The 19,371-nt window shown below is 45.6% G+C and overlaps 1 protein-coding gene across 2 annotated transcripts in view; it reads left to right on the forward strand.

Moving 5' to 3' along the window:
• LOC134601520 (uncharacterized) overlaps positions 1–16,484 on the forward strand; it is a 56,143-nt gene extending 39,659 nt beyond the window's left edge. Inside the window, exons 6-9 of one of the 2 annotated variants that reach the window (XM_063446028.1) lie at positions 3,717–3,744; positions 4,583–4,641; positions 15,256–15,308; positions 15,692–16,484. In XM_063446028.1, the coding sequence (XP_063302098.1) occupies positions 3,717–3,744; positions 4,583–4,641; positions 15,256–15,308; positions 15,692–15,850 (299 nt within the window). In that variant the 3' untranslated portion in view covers positions 15,851–16,484. The remainder of the gene's footprint in view (positions 1–3,716; positions 3,745–4,582; positions 4,642–15,255; positions 15,309–15,691) is intronic. The other variant, XM_063446029.1, reaches the window with a different exon arrangement.
• Positions 16,485–19,371: the final 2,887 nt, after the last annotated feature.

Raw genomic sequence — 19,371 nt, forward strand, 5'->3', positions numbered from 1 at the left:
ATGGACAAGCTGTATATTTGACCCTGTAACTTTCCAAAAAAACATAAAACCTGTACATGGGGGCTACTGTTTTACTCTTGAGACATTTCTAAATACAAATATGCATGTTTTATTGCAGTAAAATCAAACAGTATCCTGACATTAACAGTTAAATTGCCATGCAGAAATTGAAAAATAAAAAATTTCATAATTTTTAAAAACTTTTTTAGTTTTATTCATATAAAATGGAGTTCCATATATGAATGTGCTTTATTTCTCCTGAACAAAATTATATATAATAAGTGTGGGTGCAGTTAGTACGAAAGAGGTAAGTTATTGTAGAACAGACATATAGTCGAAACCTGTGTTTGTTTACAATTTGTGTTGATCACAACTTGTACATTTGGCTCAGTCCTTAAAGGGTTATTTTATTACTCAAAGGGGCACTATAGTCACCAAAGCAACTTTAGCTTAATGAAGCAATTTTAGTGTAAAGATCACGCCTCTGAATTTTCTCTGCTCAATTATTTGCCATGTAGGAGTTAAATCACCTCTGTTTATTTCCAAGCTGACCCAGCCATGCCTCCCTGGCTGTGACTGACACAGCCTGCATGAAAACAAAATGGCTTGATTTTCAATCAGATGTAACTTACTTTAAAAGTTTGTATAATCTGCTCTCTAAATTGAACTTTAAATACAACAGGTGGCTCCTGTAGGGTCTAGCAAGCTACTAACAGGAGATAGGAACCTCTAAATTAAATGGTATTTGCAATAAAGGAAGTGTAAACATTAGATGACTCATTACAGGAAGTGTTAAGAAAGGCTGTGTAAGTCACATGCAGGGAGGTGTGCCAATGGCTGTATAAACAAAGTGATTTAATTCCTAAATGGAAGAAAATTGAGCAGTGAGACTGCAGGGGCATGAACTATACACCAATACTGCTTAATTAAGCTAAAGATCTACAGTGTCCTTTTAAAGTAAATAAATTCTCACTTCCACACCTTGCTAGAGAAAATGGCAAGTGTGCTTGTGTATGTACAATATTTGTGTTTGATGCCAAAGTGCAAGATTGTCATAGAATATCATGGGACGGCAAGGTCACTACAATGAGGAAATATATCAGAGGTAAGCTTTTTACTTACCTCTACTCAGAGGTGTAACTAGAAACCAAGGGGCCCCAGTTGGGAAAATTGCCTGCCCCCCCCCCCGTACATCAACACCCCCCGCCACCCTCCTCTACTGTCCCCGTCCCCTATGTTACCCCATACACATAGACACACATACAGGCTCACACACACATACATACATACATACAAACACACACTCATACATACACACACAGAGACACATACATACAGACACAGACAGACATACAGACACACAGATAAATACACATACATACAGACACACACACACATACAGACACAAACTCAGACATACACACATACATACACACACAGATACAGACACACAGACAGACATACACAAACTCACATACAGACACACAAACAGACAGACATACACACACATACAGAAACACACATGCACACATTCAAATACACATACAGACACACATACCTTTCCCTGGGGTCCAGTGGTGGCTCAGGCTGATGGGAGTCAGAGTTCCCACTCTGACTTCCACTCCTTCCTCCCGCTTGGCTCCCACTGGTTGCTGGGAGGAAGTGACTGGGGCAGTCACTTCCTCCCAGCCTCTGATGTCATCACAGCAGGCTCGGTCGCACTGTTAAAGCATTGACTGGGCCCCCTGGAATTACATAGCATCGGGCAGTGGCGTACATACCGCGGTCACAGCGGTCGCAGCTGCATCCGGGCCCGTCACTCCAGGGGGCCTGGCCGCCCTGTGGACCCCTGCGACCGGGCGCCCGCTGCCATGTGTTGTGGCCCCGACTGCGCAGTGTAATTGCCAGGGCCGCAGGTGAACGGGCCCATCGAGTGACCCATGCTGTTAGGGCTACCCAATGGAAATTAATATCATCAGAGTGGGCCTGGTAACAGCGCGACTGCCGCAGTCACTCCTCCCAGCAACCACCAGGAGCTGCGCGGGATTAAGGAGAGGGAGTCAGAGTGGGAACTCTGACTCCCATCAACCTGAGCCACCACTGGACCCCAGGGAAGTCACCCTCCTGCACCTAAATAGGAGGGTGACTACAATATTTTGCATGTGTGTGTTAGTGTATGTGTGTGTGTCTGTATGTATGTGTCTGTGTGTGTCTATGTATGTGTGTGTATGTGTCTGTGTGTCTGTATGTATGCGTATATGTGTCTCTGTGTATGTGTCTGTATGTATGTGTGTCTGTCTGTGTGTGTCTATGTTTGTGTGTCTGTGTGTGTCTGTATGTGTGTGTCTGTATGTGTGTGTGTTTATGTGTATGTGTGTCTGTATGTGTGTTTCTATGTATGTGTCTGTGTGTGTCTATGTATGTGTCTGTATGTCTGTCTGTATATGTGTCTATATATGTATGTGTTAGTATGTATGTGTGCGTGTTTGTATGGGGTGGCGGTGGGGGGGAATGGGGGGTCCCATGCATCGTTTTTGCACCGGGGCCCCATGAATTGTGTGTATGCCACTGGCATCGGGTGACCCTAACAGCATGGGCCATGCATGCGGCCCCAACGGTTATACCGCGCGGGCCGGGCCGCATTAATTACCTGGTGGGACCCCCTGGAGTGACGGGCCTGGTCGCAGCTGCGACCCCTGCGACCGCAGTAGTTCCGCCACTGCCGCTACTTCATTATTGACCTCAGTAAATGCTGCAATAGTGTTTACTGAGGTAATGGCTCCACGAGTTGTCACGTCTATTGTCCTTTTTTGACAGTGAGTTGCTCATGTAGCCACCATGAAGCAAAAGTGCAGCTTAGCGGAAAAGGGCCTTGACCGGGGTTAGGAGGCGGGCTTAGGAGGAAGCAAGCAAGGACTGGTGTTTTGTGGGAAGGGGTTTGACCATTTAAATAGGCAGTCATCTTTGAAACAGTCACTTTTAATTACCTCCCTGGCTGAGCTTGTCCCATCCACCCTCCCTGAGTTTTTTGGGTTTTAAGTAAGTGGTCTCGTTTTGTCACAGCGGCGGGATAGGGAGCTAAAGGAGAGGAAATAGGCTCCCCATTTGGAGGAGGATGGAATTGGCAAATTGTGGTCCTTGGTAAGTTGGTAGGTTTTGAGTCCTGTCGGTGGCTCAGAACCTGGTGGGGTATACCCCTGCCATGGTTAATTTATGTTTGGCACTTTAAGTTATCTTCAGTTTTTAATATTAATGGAAGTATGTTATATATATTTATGTTTATGTTATTTATATTGGGGTCCTTGCTCTTTGATATTTAGCAGAAGGATAGGGATGTGATGGCGGGGACAGGGGGCAATGACCCATGTTTTTCTATGTTAAGTTATTATTATTATTATTATTATTATTATTATTATTATTATTATAACTGTTTAATAAAAGCTGTGGACAATTTTGACCCTTACACCCTAGTGTCCGTGCTTTCTTGGGAAAGGTATGTGGGGGGTTGTCCAAGGCTCTGACTGCCCGTATGGCGACTATACACCAGTCAAGTAATTTTCAAGTTAGTTATCAAACTGGTTGTTTTATTGCAACTACATAAATGTTCCATGTATCTATCTACTTCATGAAATAATTAATAAAAAAAAAAGATATTCACACAGACAAATAGGGAGGTATTTGAATGGATAACTAATGCATTCGCTTTTTTTTGCCAGGTAAAATTTTTAAGAAATCCAAAACTATGTGAGTATCCATATCTAGTTTAAACATATTCAGTTAGTATTCATCTCCACTCATTTCTGTTTTGTGCTTTATTTTATGATACACAGTTATCTCTCACTGTGCTCCTTGCTATATAATATGCACAGCTATCTCTCACTCTACTCCTCCCATACATAACTATATAATATACACAGCTATCTCTTACTCTACTCCTCTCTATATAATATACACAGATATCTCTCACTCTGCTCCTCTCTATATAATATACACAGCTATCTCTCACTCTACTCCTCTCTATATAATATACACAGCTATCTCTCACAATACTGAATCTAACGCCCAAGAGTTATTTTTTTATTGCGTTGTGTTTTATATTTTCTGTCTTTTTTTTTTGTAATCCTGTTTCATTTTTTATTTTAAGTTGTGTCATCATTTAATAGAATTTTATTTGGGGCTGAAGAAAATATGTTTTATAAGAAATAGGACATCTAATGCTATGTAGGGAACTTTGGGACTCCTATCCACTTGGGGAACACTTAAGGACAAATACCTGACTTTTGTAACAGATATTTAGATTTATTCGACTTCCGTACTATTATTAGGGTGAGGGATTAGGTAGTTTTGTTTTTTATTGTGGTGTGGGTTGGCTAGGGGCTTGGGTAGCCCTAGCCACAAGGGGGAACACTTGGGGGACATGGAAAACACCAGCCCTCCTCCACTCCCCCCCTCCCCCCCTCTGTTATCAACATTATATGCACATACATTGTATGTGTCTTTGTAAGTGCATAAATATGTGTGTATGTGCCCAGTTTGATGTTGATCATATAAATTATAATATAGAGATTTGTTTTACGTACAGGGATGATGGTAATCACCTTACCACACACCATCCTGAGACCGAGGCGCATTTCAACAATGGTATAGTAGAAATAATAGTTTATTATAACTATGAACATTTATTATTATTAATTTATTATTTATATAGTGCCATCAAATTCCGTAGCTGTACAATGGGTGGACTAACAGACATGTAATTGTAACCAGACAACTGGATGTACAGGAACAGAGAGGTGAAGGGCCCTGCTCAATGAGCTTACATTCTAGAGGGAGTGGGGTATAGTGACACAAAGGGTAAAAATAGGGGTACGAAGTAGATTGTTCGAAAAGTATTCACTGAGGGCTTAGTAGGTAATTTTTAAGGAAGTGAGCAGCCATTCAGTTGGAAATCGCAGAGAGGCAGTCAGAGAAATGAGTCAAGATGGTTGGAGAGAGATCAGGAGAGGACAGGTAGATTTGCATGTCATCTGCATAGAAATGATAACGGAAGCCAAAGGAGCTGATGAGTTTACCAAGGGAGGCAGTATAGATAGATAACAGTAGGGGACCAAGGGCAGAACCTTGGGGGACACCGACAGAGAGTGGTTGGGGAGAAGAGTCAGAGAAAGAAACACTGAAAGAGCACTAGGAGAGGTAGGAGGAGCACCATGAGAGAGCAGTATCCCGTAGACCAAAATTACGGAGAATGCGAAGAAGTTGTTGATGATCAACAGTGTCAAAGGCAGCAGAAAGATCAAGGAGAATTAGGATAGAGTAATGACCGCAACATTTATCAGCAATTATAAAATAACGGATATTTTGGTCACAGCCGTTTCGACAGAATGACCAGCGCGGAATCCAGACTGAAGGCAGTCAAGCAGAGAGTTGGATTTGAGAAAGTCAGTCAGTCTGGTATACACAACTCTCTCGAGGACCTTGGTGTCAGGGTGGCGGTCCAAAGTCTGAGGCCCCTGTGCCTGATGTAGAAGATGATCGGAGTCTTCAGCATGGAAGTGGATAAGTATGGCCTGGTGCAGGGTAACCACACGCCCCCTGGTGTTGAGCACCAGCGTTTGAGCAGCTACCAACCAGAACCCTGATGGAACTTTAGTGGAAGCCAGAGCAGATGAATTACTAATGTGTATCCAGTACTAGAAACAAGGTAAGACTAGAATAGGCACCAAACAAGAAAACAAGGCAAAACTAGCAGAACCAGAGAAGGACAGAAAGCAGAACCCAGAACATGTACACAATACATAAGGGGAACATTAACAGAACAGGGGCAGGACCGTTTATGGACATAGAAAAATAAAACAAGACAAGCGATATAAGGCAAAACAAGAGGAGACAAAACTAAGTACTATATATGTAAAACATTGGAGATTTAGACATACATAAATGGCCAAGATGTATGCAGCCCACCACTGCACCAAAGTACTCCAAGTACGGTGGGTCCAAACTGCCTAGATATGTATATAAATAAACAATAATAAAACACACACAGCACTTATCTGCAAAGGAAGGGGCAGAGGACATGAAACAACTGCCTGCCGGAACCAACTGAAACAAAAGGATAAATGGAAAAGGAAAGGGTGTGGCAACATAAAACAAACATATAAAGGAATCCAGGAGACTGGGAATTCCAGGAACGGAATAAAGGCATGAATCCAGAAAACACAGCATCAAGAAAACCAGACACAGAATAGAAAACCAGAAAAACTAAACAAGAATTGTAAAAAGAGTACTGGATACCAGAAGCCATGGTCAGACATCAGAACAGTTCCTGAAACTTGGAGGTAGATCGCAGTAGGGTCAAGTCTGGGCTTTTTCAGAATCGGGGTTACATGTTCGAAGGGTGAGGGAAATGTGCCAGAGGAAAGGGAGAGATTGAAAATTTTAGTGAGAGGAAAAGCAAGAGAGGGAGACAAGGTGTGGATGAGATATGAGGGAATAGGATCGAGGGAACAGGAGGTGGGGTGGGAGGACTGGAGCAGAGCAGAAACCTCTTCTGCTTCAGCAGGTGCAAATGAGTGAAGAGTGATGGAGGGAGTGGGGTTGAGTGATGTATTGGTAGGGGAAGGAGAGAAATTAGAGATCTCTTCTCTGATTGTTGAGATTTTCTCAGTGAAGTTAGATGCAAAGTTTGTGACGGACAAGGTGGTTGAAGGAGGGGGAGTAAAAGGATGAAGAAGAGCATCAAAAGTATGAAATAGGTGTTTGGGTTCATGGGACAGTGTACTTATGAGGGTGTTAAAGTAATTTACTTTTGCAGCGGAAAGAGCCAGGCTGTAGGAGTGCAGCATAAATTTATAGTGGAGGAAGTCAGATACAAAGTGAGACTTTCTCCAGCAGCTTTCAGCAGTTCTAGAACATTTGTGGAGGTAACGGGTCAGCTTGGTGTGCAAGGGTTGTAATTGGGGGGTCACTTGCTGCGTTTAATTGTAGTAGGTGCCATAATTTCGAGTTAAGAGGAGAGAGTTCAGTTTTAGAGTGAGGTTACAGAGTTAGAGCAAGTTAGATTTGAGATGGGTAAAAGGAGAGTTTGGAGTTTGTTGGGGAAATGCTGAATGTTACGGTACCACCTTCCGAGCTCCAGACACAGTCGTTAGTCACTTGTATTCCCGGTTCCCCCAATAACGAGACCAAGCTCCATTATGAGGGTAAAACATGAACTGAGGACTGGATCAGCCAGCCTGCCTTTTATTTGCATTTCACACACACAGGCCACACCCAAGGGGAGGCATAAAATAACCACTGGCATCGATGGTACATCCCACACATTCCCTCCCCTTGGTGTGACACATAATCCTATTATACATACAGTTTGAAATATACTTTTATACAACTTTCATAACTTCAAATCCATCCATCATGTTCACATAAGAGACACATATTCAGATTCAGCATACTTAAAACATAAACATTCTCAAAAATCACATCAATCCCTTCAGTGAATAAAAAGTTACGCGAAAGTCCGTTTATGACCGACCGCAGGTACCTTTTCTTGCCCAAAATAGTTCCCTGGATTCGGGCTGTGCGGTCGGTCACTTGCTGGCCTAAAAATGGCTAAGTCCCGTTCGAGGTGGGTCGGTACTTCGACTTTCGTTGAACTGTCGAAGTATCGTCGATAGTACGGGTCGGCGGGTTCGAAGTTAAAATGGCCGCCGCCACGTGGTCCTTTGTCCGATGTCGGCCACCTCGAGGACTTTGGTAGCTTGGGCGTTTCATTAGTTTCCGCTGTACTTGAAATGTCATTTGTACAAAGTCACAACCCTTCGCATAATCTCTCAGGGACCATAAGTACTGGGCAAATCAGACGAACCCAAATAGGTTTAGTCCCGACGGATGGGTCTGTCACATGGCTCCCTCCTTGTGGAACACTCCGGCAGACCCGGCTTGACCCTGTGGCGGGTCAACTTGGGGATGACCGGACTTAGGGAGAATAGGGACGTCTGTTTGCCGGGATAACCCATCCGCATTCCCATTCTGCTTACCGGGCCGGTAGCTGATAGTGAAATTGTAAGGCTGCAATGCCAAACTCCACCTCAGCAGTCTGCCATTGTCCCCAGAGACCCGGTTAAGCCAGACAAGGGGGTTGTGGTCTGTTACGAGAGAAAATTCTTGTCCGTATAGGTAAGGGCTCAGTTTCTTCAGTGCCCAGACCAGGGCTAAACACTCTTTCTCTACTGCCGCATAACTCACTTCTCGAGGTAGTAACTTTCTGCTGAGGTATGCGACAGGGTGCTCTCCTCCATCCTCCCCGACCTGGCTCAGCACAGCCCCCAGTCCATACATGGAAGCGTCTGTGTGGACAAGAAAACGTTTGTTAGGGACTGGGGCAGCCAGGACAGGGGCATTCACAAGAGCCTGCTTCAGGGCCCGAAACGCGGCTTCACAAGCTGGAGACCACAGGACCTGCCTAGGTAAGTTCTTTTTAGTCAGGTCAGTCAGGGGCTTGGCAATCGTGCTGTAGTCGGGGACAAAACGTCGATAATACCCTGCCGTCCCTAGGAAGGCAAGCACTTGGGTCTTGGTGATAGGTGTGGGCCAGTTAGCTACCGCTTCCACCTTTGCAGGTTCGGGTCTCTGGCTCCCACAGCCCACCCGGTGACCCAAGTACTGTACTTCTGCCATGCCTAAATGGCACTTGTCTGGTTTCAGAGTCAGGCCGGCGGCCCGAATCTTGTCCAGCACTACCCCTACGTGTACTAAGTGGTCTTCCCAAGACTCACTGTAGACCGCGATGTCGTCCAGGTAGGCACATGCAAATCCCTGGAAGCCATCGAGGAGCCTATCCACCATACGCTGGAAGGTAGCCGGAGCATTCTTCATCCCGAATGGCATAACCTTAAACTGGTATAGGCCAAACGGGGTGACGAATGCCGACTTGGGGATAGCATCCTCGGCCAGGGGGATCTGCCAGTACCCTTTACATAGGTCAATGGTGGTCAGATAGCGCCCCCTGGCAATGCGGTCTAGTAACTCGTCTATCCGGGGCATCGGGTAGGCGTCAGTGGTAGTCCGCTCGTTGAGCCGCCTGTAATCCACACAGAACCGGGTGGTCCCATCCTTCTTGGGTACTAGGACTACGGGTGACGCCCACGGACTATCTGAGTGCTCAATAACCCCCAGCCGGGTCATCTCCTGTATCTCCTTCCGCATTCCTTCTCGGACTGCTTCCGGGATACGGTATGGGGGTTGTCGTAGGGGGTTCTGTCCGGGTGTCTCGACTTTGTGTATAGCTAGGTTGGTGTACCCGGGTTCTTGGGAGAACGTCGCCTGCTTCTCCCACAGAAGCTGTCTGGCCTGGGTTTCCTCGGCCGGGCTTAGTCGGTCACCTAACTGTACGAGGCTAGTAAGGTCGGTCTGGGGATCCCTTTCTAACAGGTCGGGTAAAGGTAAGTTCTCTGGGTCGTCAGTAGCTGGGGCACAAACTGCTGCAACATCCTCGGGTCGTTCCTGATACTCCTTGAGCATGTTCACATGAAAGGATCGTTGTACCCTTTCATCCGAACAGCTGGCTATAAGATAGGTAGTATCACATACCTGAGCTAACACCTTGTACGGGCCCTGCCAAGATGCTTGCATCTTGTTTGCCTTCACAGGTTTGAGCACTAGGACCTTCTGCCCAACCTGGAAGACCCGCTGTCGAGCGCCCCGATCGTACCATCGCTTCTGTCTCCCCTGGGCCGCCCGGAGATTTTCCCTTACCATCAGGGATAGTTTCTCCATGCGGTCCCGGAGTTCCAGAACATATGGCACTATGGGGGTCCCTTCTTGCTCCGTCTCCCCCTCCCAGTGTCCTCTAATGAGATCTAGGGGTCCACGAACCCTTCTCCCATAGAGTAACTCAAAGGGGGAGAACCCAGTTGATTCCTGGGGCACCTCTCTGTATGCAAATAGCAGATGAGGCAGGAATCGCTCCCAGTCTCTGCAAGAGTCAGTAAAGGTCCTCAGCATCTGTTTGAGGGTACCATTAAATCGCTCGCAGAGACCGTTAGTCTGTGGATGATAGGGTGAACTAAGTAGCGGGTTGATGCCGCACACCTTCCACAGCTGCTGGGTGAGCACAGCGGTAAATTGGGTTCCCTGATCAGAGAGGATCTCCTGAGGGAACCCGACCCTAGTAAAGACTTTAACCAGGGCATCAGCAACCGTCTCTGCCTCTATATTAGACAGCGCTACTGCTTCTGGGTAACGGGTGGCGTAGTCTACCACAGTAAGAATATATTTCTTACCGGATGGACTAGCCCTGGCCAGTGGACCCACAATGTCAACGGCTATGCGGGAAAAGGGCTCTCCAATGATAGGCATCGGCTGTAGCCTAGCTTTTGGATGATCTCCCCGCTTACCTACCCGTTGACAAGTGTCGCACGTGCTACAATACATCCGCACATCTCGGTTAAAATTGGGCCAGAAAAAGTTTTGGGTGATTCTATGAGCTGTGCGGTGAGAACCTAGATGACCTGCTAACGGCACGTCATGCCCAATCCGCAGAATCTCCTGCCGATACTTTGCAGGTACTACTAGTTGTCGTTTCTGCGGAGGGGCATTCGGTTTCGGGGAAGGTTTTGGGATCCTGTACAGCCTATCCCCCACCCACTCGTAGTGTTCCCCACCTACTCCTTCTTCCCCAGCGTCGGCCCTGGCTCTGTACTTGGCTAACGTCGGGTCCTCCCTAGTTTCCTTCCCGTACATTTCTGGGGTATCCCAGCCGAACGGGGCCTGGTCTAAGGTACAAGTCGGGGTAGAGAGTCTTACCTGGGTCTCAACAGCAGGTGGGCCGGCCTCAGTGGCACGGGTCTGGGCACGGGTCGTAACAGCGTCCACTGCAGCGGGGCCCATGGGAGCAAAGGCCGAAACCAGGGGGGCCAAGTCGTTGCCAAGAAGAACATCAGCGGGTAAATCCTTAATGACCCCCACATTCACGTGTCTAGCGCCCACTCCCCAATCCAAATGTACCCGGGCCACGGGTAGACGAAATACTGCACCCCCGGCTACTCGTACTGCCACGGTATCCCCGGTATGTTGAGCTTCGGACACTAGGTGCTTTTGGAGCAAAGTCAGGGTTGCACCAGTGTCTCGTAGCCCACTGGCTTCCTTTCCGTTGACCTTTACACTCTGTCTGTGGTGTTGTCGATTGTCCTGGTGGGCAGCCTGAACAGGGTCCGCCTCATGTAATATGCCCCAGCATTCCTCTTCCTCTACACAGTGGACTGCTGGGAGAGGTGCTGGGGAAGGGGCCCCCGTGGGTTTCCTCCAGGACTGGTTCCTGTTGGCACGGTTCATCGGGCACTCCTGTCGCCGGTGCCCTAGCTGATTGCACAGGAAGCACCGAAGGGGTTCAGAGTACTCTCGGGCGTTAAACCGGGGTGGACGTTGGTACTGGGCAGCCGGAGGGGGTGCGGATGGTCTGTTTATGGGAGGCTGATACGTGGCAGCGGCTGGTTGGTATTCCGCTCGGGCTGTGGCCTTGGTGATGGAATTGTCCAGTCTGCGAGCGTCAGTGTACTCATCGGCCAAGCGAGCCGCCTCGTGTAGAGTGGAAGGCTTACGGTCTCGTACCCACTCTCTGACCCCTGTCGGCAATTTGTCGAAACAATGTTCCAATAAAAACATCTGCAGCACCTCTTCTCCCGACACCGCCTGGCATCCTGCCATCCAGTGGGCGGCTGTGCGATGTACCTTGCAGGCCCATTCCACGTATGAGTCCCCAGTGGTCTTTGCAGTGTCCCGGAACCTCCTCCGGTATGCCTCGGGTGTAACGGCATACCGGGCAAGTAAAGCTTCCCTGACGGTAACATAATCCCCGATCTCCTCATCCGGAATAGCCCGAAAAGCGTCGTTGGCCCGGCCGGATAACTTGCCGGACAGTATAGCAACCCAGTCTGCCGGGGGTACCTTGTGCAGAGCACATTGCCGCTCAAAATCCGCAAGGTACCCGTCAATCTCTCCTTCGGTCTCACTGAAGGCTTTGAAGGCCGCAAATGGCACTTTCTGTTTGTCCCCCGGGTTTGCTGTGACTGGGGCCGCTGCAGTACCGTTTTGGCGTAGCAGGCTGGCCTCCACAGCGGCTTGAACCTGGGTGATGATCTCTGCGGAGGGGTTGGGGCCATAATGGGCCAGCCGAATTCTTACCGCCCGGTCAAATCTTGCCTCCTCGGGGGTTCTGTCGTCTGGGCTGGGTCCATTGGCTCCCTCTGCCGCTGGTACTCCATCCATTTCCAGCAATAAAGCAATAATGTCCCTCTTCTTGAGGTTACTGGCCTGTCCGCCCCTTTGTTCCAATAAGTCTTTTAAGGTAGCTCTTCTCAGGTTTTGGTATTGTAGTTCCATTTTATTCTTGGTCGTAGCGGTTTCTTTGGGCGTTGAAGATCATCCCGTCGCTTGCCACCAGTTGTTACGGTACCACCTTCCGAGCTCCAGACACAGTCGTTAGTCACTTGTATTCCCGGTTCCCCCAATAACGAGACCAAGCTCCATTATGAGGGTAAAACATGAACTGAGGACTGGATCAGCCAGTCTGCCTTTTATTTGCATTTCACACACACAGGCCACACCCAAGGGGAGGCATAAAATAACCACTGGCATCGATGGTACATCCCACACATTCCCTCCCCTTGGTGTGACACATAATCCTATTATACATACAGTTTGAAATATACTTTTATACAACTTTCATAACTTCAAATCCATCCATCATGTTCACATAAGAGACACATATTCAGATTCAGCATACTTAAAACATAAACATTCTCAAAAATCACATCAATCCCTTCAGTGAATAAAAAGTTACGCGAAAGTCCGTTTATGACCGACCGCAGGTACCTTTTCTTGCCCAAAATAGTTCCCTGGATTCGGGCTGTGCGGTCGGTCACTTGCTGGCCTAAAAATGGCTAAGTCCCGTTCGAGGTGGGTCGGTACTTCGACTTTCGTTGAACTGTCGAAGTATCGTCGATAGTACGGGTCGGCGGGTTCGAAGTTAAAATGGCCGCCGCCACGTGGTCCTTTGTCCGATGTCGGCCACCTCGAGGACTTTGGTAGCTTGGGCGTTTCATTAGTTTCCGCTGTACTTGAAATGTCATTTGTACAAAGTCACAACCCTTCGCATAATCTCTCAGGGACCATAAGTACTGGGCAAATCAGACGAACCCAAATAGGTTTAGTCCCGACGGATGGGTCTGTCACACTGAAGATCAAGGCAGTTGAGGTTTCTGCAAGATTGGAGAGTTGAGGGTGGTGAAATTTGGGCACAGGGCATGCTGATGCCAAATGTTAGCAGATGGTGTTCAGACAAAGGAAATGGAACAGTGGAGAGATTAGAGGTGGTATAGAGATTGGTGAAGATGAGGTGAAGAGTGTTTCCTGCTGTAGGAGTTGCTGAAGTAGACAACTGCGCAAGGCCAAAGGAGGAGGTTACAGAGAGCAGACGGGAGGCATCAGGGCAGTTGAGGTTGTTGATTAGGATTTTAAGGTCCCCAAGTATTATTATTATTATTGCCATTTATATAGAGCCAGCAGATTCCGTAGCGCTTTACAATATTATGAGAGGGGGGGTGTAACTATAAATAGGACAATTACAAGAAAACTTACAGGAACAATAGGTTGAAGAGGACCCTGCTCAAACGAGCTTACAGTCTATAGGAGGGGGGGTATAAAACACATTAGGAAAGGAATATCAATCAAATAAGGTGGGAGTGAAGCAGAGCTGGAGGAGAGAATAAAGTGCTGCCTTATAGGAGAGAGCAAGAGACAGGTGTGTAAGGTATAGGTTACTCTGGGAGGCCATAAGCTTTCCTTAAGAGATAGGTTTTAAGGCACTTTTTAGAGGATTGAAGACTAGGGGAGAGTCTGATGAGGGTAGGAAGCGAGCCCCCCGCTAGAAGTCCTGCAAGTGCGAGTTGGCCATACGGGTGCGAGCAGCGGTCAGGAGGTGGTCACGGGCAGAACGAGGAGGGGCATACCTATTGATCTGTGAAGAGATATAAGAGGGGCTAGAATTGTTCAGTGCTTTATATGTATGGGTTAGCACTTTGAATTGACTCATAGGATTCAGGAAGCCAATGTAAGGACTGACAGAAGGTATGAGAGGACCGACTAGAGAGGAAAATCAGTCTGACGGTAGCATTCATTACAGACTGTAGTGGGGCGACACGGCTTTTGGGAAGATCAATCAGGAGAAGGTTACAATGATCCATGCGGGAAATTACTAGAGCATGGACAAGCTCCTTGGTAGCATCTTTTGTAAGAAATGGGAGGATGCAGGCTATGTTTTTAAGTTGGAATCTACAGGATTTGGCAACAAACTGGATGTGAGGCTCAAAGGTGAGGCCAGAGTCAAGTACGATGCCAAGACAGCGTGCTTGCAAGGATGGACTTATGTGGATACCAATGACTTGAAGGGAGAGCGAAAGAGGAGGATCACTATTAGGAGGAGGAAGACAAGGAGTTCAGTTTTGGAGAGATTGAGTTTCAGAAAGCGGGAGGACATCCAGTCAGAGATGGAAGAAAGGCAGGCAGTGACACGTTGCAGGACGGCAGGGGAGAAGTCCAGGGAGGAGAGATATATTTGGGTGTCATCAGCGTACAAGTGGTAGTGGAATCCAAAATAGGCAATAAATTTGCCAAAGAGGCAGTAGAAAGTGAAAATAGAAGGGGACCGTGGACAGAGCCTTGGGGAACTCCAACCGAGACAGGACAAGGGAAGGAGGTGTCCTTGGAAAAGGAGACACTGAATGAGTGTTGGGAGAGATAAGAGTATGAGGGAGTGCTAGTGGAGAGAAAGTGGGGTAGCCAGGAAGAAAAGTGTTCACTGAATAGTCTGGGATGACTGAGGGGCAATATATGATGGCAATTCTTCAAGGAGTGGGCTTAAAAAGGTGGACAGTGTGAACTTCAAAGGAAGTAAAGGAAAGGGCAAGGGCAGGGAGGATAGGTTGAAAGGTACATTGAGGGAAGAGAAGGATACCTACATCGCCTCCTTAACAGTTGAGTCTGGGAGTGTGGGAGAATTGTAGTCCATCGAAACATAAAAAAGCGGGAGTAGCGTTATAAGAGGGGGACACCCAGGTCTCAGTGAATGCCAGTATTGTGAGTCAGTTAGAGATGACAAGGTTGTGTATAGCTGTTGATTTAATATTACTACAGATTGAACGGGCATTCCAGAGTTACACTTATTGTATAGTTAATGATGACTTTTATCAATTTATAATCCAGAATCGGCTTATGAGAACAATTCACATGCGGAAGCTGGAAAAGTGGTGATAAATGTAATCCTTATTCTCTTTTTTTTCCTTATTTCATCTAATATCTTGTTTATCTCTTAACTACCTCCCTTTCACTCCTTCATTATATAAACATGTTCTTCTTCTTCCTCGGGTTACTTCCACATCTTTTTTCTCTTCCCTTTTCTCTTTTCATATCCAAACATGTTTTAATTATCATCCCAAATCTCCTCTGCTCTTTTGTCTTCTCTACCTGTTTTTTTAATCTCTCTCCTGTTGTATTTGTCTTTATCCTGTCTTTTAGTCTCTTGTGTGCTGTTTTTGTTTACTCTCATTTTTTTCTCTATTATGTTTCTGATGGTTTTCATCCTTTCTGCGCTATGGCTCTCTTTCTTTTGTTTCACCTTCCACTTGTTGTATCCATGCAGGATGCTGGAGGGGTTCTGTACGCCCAATTAAATATGCCACCAAGTAACGATGAAAATTTAAAGAGAAAAACCCAATGTGAGAAGGAACCCCAAGTCCTCTATGCTGCTGTTAAAACACCTCAATCAGACAATACATATGCTACGGTTAATGAAATATGAGATTATTAGTAGTAGTACTAGTAATAGGATAATGTATTTGATGACATTGCCAAATAAAAATAAAATGTCCTGAGACATGGTCAGGTTATTTCTCTCCAGTTAGAGACACATTTACATGTTTTTATTTTTATTTTATTCAACTATTGGGAACGTCTTGAGAATATCTGTGAAATGTCTTCAAAAACATAATTGTTATCCACTTTAGTAGATCTAGTTCTTCACTAACAGACCACTTATTAGTGGGGATTCTATAGGGAGGTATGAATGTGTATGCTATTGTGACAGAACCAACTGCTTGTGAAATACTTTTATTGTTCCCTCATTCGTCTGTTTCTTCGGCTATTTTCCTGTCCGTTCAGCCGCCACGCTTGTTTCTTTTATACCGAACAATTCACCGAACGTCCGGCCACCCAGCATGGAAGTGTGCTGCTGGTTATCCTCTTGGCCTCATTAGAACGTTGTGGTTAACCGCAGACACTTCCTAATTGTCGAATGCCGACTGGGTGGTCGTCGTTCGTATGCCGACCACAAGGTGGCGGCCATCTTGGACATACGAATGCTCAGCGGTGTTCGTCGACGATTTCATGGAACTAAAAACGGACACTATTTCTCATGAACACCGCTGAAGCCGCCGACCTCCCTTCTATTATTCCAGCATACGAACGGTCCGTTTGGTAGTTTCTTTTCACAAATAGACTTATCCCAGATAGCTGTGCCATGGAGCCCATTCGTATAACGAAAGACTATGTGAAAGACTTTGGCTCCATGGCGATTGAACTGTGTGTATAGGATCTGAGCGCCATTCTGTAATAATGTGTGCTCAGGTCCGAGCTATCTGGGGATGTGTTGAACGTTTCTATTGCGTTCGGTAGTTTTTGTATTATGTATTTTTCCCAATTATCTCCAGGGCAGAGAGGAGGGTCCTATATAACACAAGAGGAGTGTTTATGTCTTAAACCTTGTGATTGGCTAATGTACACATATTGTCACAGTCTTCCACCAGCTCCCCTAGGGGAGTGTCCACCTGGTGGAAGACCTGCATAAATACCGGGCATGTAGCCCATAATAAACCAGATTCCTGCTGACCCTAAATACGGAGCTTTGTCCCGTACTTGGGGGGATTTATTTGTATGGTGATTCTCGTTCGGCTGTTTGGAGAGTGTATGATTCGTATGGTTCCTGTTCGGCTGATTGTTGTGATCTGTAGTTGCCTTCGTATTCGGGAAAGGAGCATCTTACACGGTTTTAACCCCTTTCATCCCTGGGGTACCGTAACAGCTATCACTCCCAGTATCATGGGTGGCATTGGGCTGGTACAACACTAGGTTTGATCATCTCTGGAGGGAGTAAATGTAGAGCTGGGTCACATGCTAATTAACCTAGGTGTCTGCCTAGGACCTGGCTTGTGATGGTAAGCATGTGTTTCAGCAAAGTGAGATCAACTGCAGCAATTTCCTTCCTCTCCTCCTTAACTTGTGGTAAGGTATTCCAAAAGAAGTAAAGAGAGACAGTGGAGTTTTGTGAAGGTCCTTAGGGCACATATTGCTAATTTTAGCATCTTTATGCATTGCTATTGTTTTTATATTCTATCCTTTTATAATCATGTTTGTAATCTATATACCTTATACACAGGACAGTAAAACAGCAAACCAACACCTTAGTGCTGGTATACGACAACTTCTGAACATGTTTAGATCTTCTATATGAAAGTAATACACATAAACAGATTATCATCCTAATAATTTCAGGCAAGATATATATCACCCATCTATTCTTAAAGAATATAATATGAAAGGCTGCGTAGGATGCAGTCAATGCACAGTGATGTCTGGATTGTTGGTGGGGTTTCCAGGGGACATATGTCTCCCTTGTGCTGTAGGGAATTATATGTAAAAAGTAGCGATAATAAGGCTCTATTGGAAGTAATAAGAGGTGGATACATGTGAAATGAAGAATAATTCTACTAGCTTTGTAACAGGAACAAAGTTATATTATTTCCCTTGATGATCATTAAACTCCTTTGAACCAGAATATACAAATTACAAGGATTTTACAGAATGTTAGCACTTTAGAAATGCCAGTAATAAATAAAATACTAGGCCTTAATGGAAAAGAACATTAAGCACAAGTGAGCCTTTCTGGGTGTAAATGTGAGTTTAACTGTCCTGCGTGCGAGCTCGATTGGATAATAATGAAATTTAATGGCAATCTATGTTTGTATGTATGTACATTTTTCGGGCTATATTGCTATGTTGAGTTATACAATGTTTCTTTTTCTGTACTGTTCAATTCATACCAATCTGACCAGCAATATACAGTATTCAAATAAAATATTTGGACTATGATGTATTCAAGGTTTTTTCTAGGCCCATCCCTAGAACTATTGGGGGTTAAAATGTGAAACCTTATTATCCAAAGATGGCTGTTCCATATCATCTAGTGGTTACTGTTTTTATTGAGTAAGAAGACTTCATGTCCAGCAGAAAAGTCATCATCAGTGACCACCATATTCTTTTACCATATTCTATAGTGTGGCAGTGTAATAATCTAGTAGAAGTACAATCAAGGTAATTTCTTGGAACACACCGGTCATTCAAAGCAGACTTTATTGGATAATTCTCAAGCCTCGATGTTGTCACTCCTTTATCCAATAAAGTCTGCTTTAGATGACCCGTGTGTGCCCAAACCTTTCTTTGATTTATTTTATGAATAGAAATGAAGCCACTCCAGTCTTCCTGGCACCACAAAAGTAGTATTTTTATATATATGCCTGTGCAGTCCTCTACTCTGTGCTTTTATACCTGGGAAGTAATGTATAAATTAAGGACTATCCCAAAAGCAATGTATTGCAGCTGTGACAATTAATTTATTATCAGATGTTTGTTTCCGAATCATTAATAAATATTGACCCATTTCAGAATTTCTGATAATCACATGAAATGTTTTAGCAATGCTTCACATGCAGAGAAAACACTTCTCACTGCAAGTTATACCAAATACTCTGTGAATTTCTCAAATGATAGCAGAAGTCAATCTGCACTATTTAAACCTTGTTAGGAATGTGCACAAACTTACCAAAGTAGAGTTTGATGAAGTAAATGCCAGCCAAAACGATTTGAAAACCAGATTTTAAATTTGAGTATGTATTGCACATTCGCCTCACAGTGAATCAGTTCACTCTCAGACTCTGGCATCTGCCCATTCACTCTTAGAATCAGTCCGTTTACAGGGACACTATAGGCACCCAGACCACTTCATCTCATTGAGGAGGTCTAGGTGCAGTGTCCCTGTTCTCTTGACCCCCGTTCTCTTTGAGAAACTGCAATGTTTACTTTATATATTTAAAACTTCCTCTAGTGGCTGTCTACCAGCCAGACACTAGGGGCCCTATCTGGAGTCTATGAAATGACGCTAGGCATTCTCATGCTTCCAGCATCCTCAAAATCCCCATAGGAAAGCATTGAGGGACATTGTGCTGAAATCAGTCACGTGTGGTGTTCCCCAAAGTTCCATTCTCGGCC

This window comes from Pelobates fuscus, chromosome 3, assembly GCF_036172605.1.
Source record: "Pelobates fuscus isolate aPelFus1 chromosome 3, aPelFus1.pri, whole genome shotgun sequence".
In the NCBI taxonomy this organism is placed as follows: Eukaryota; Metazoa; Chordata; class Amphibia; order Anura; family Pelobatidae; genus Pelobates; species Pelobates fuscus.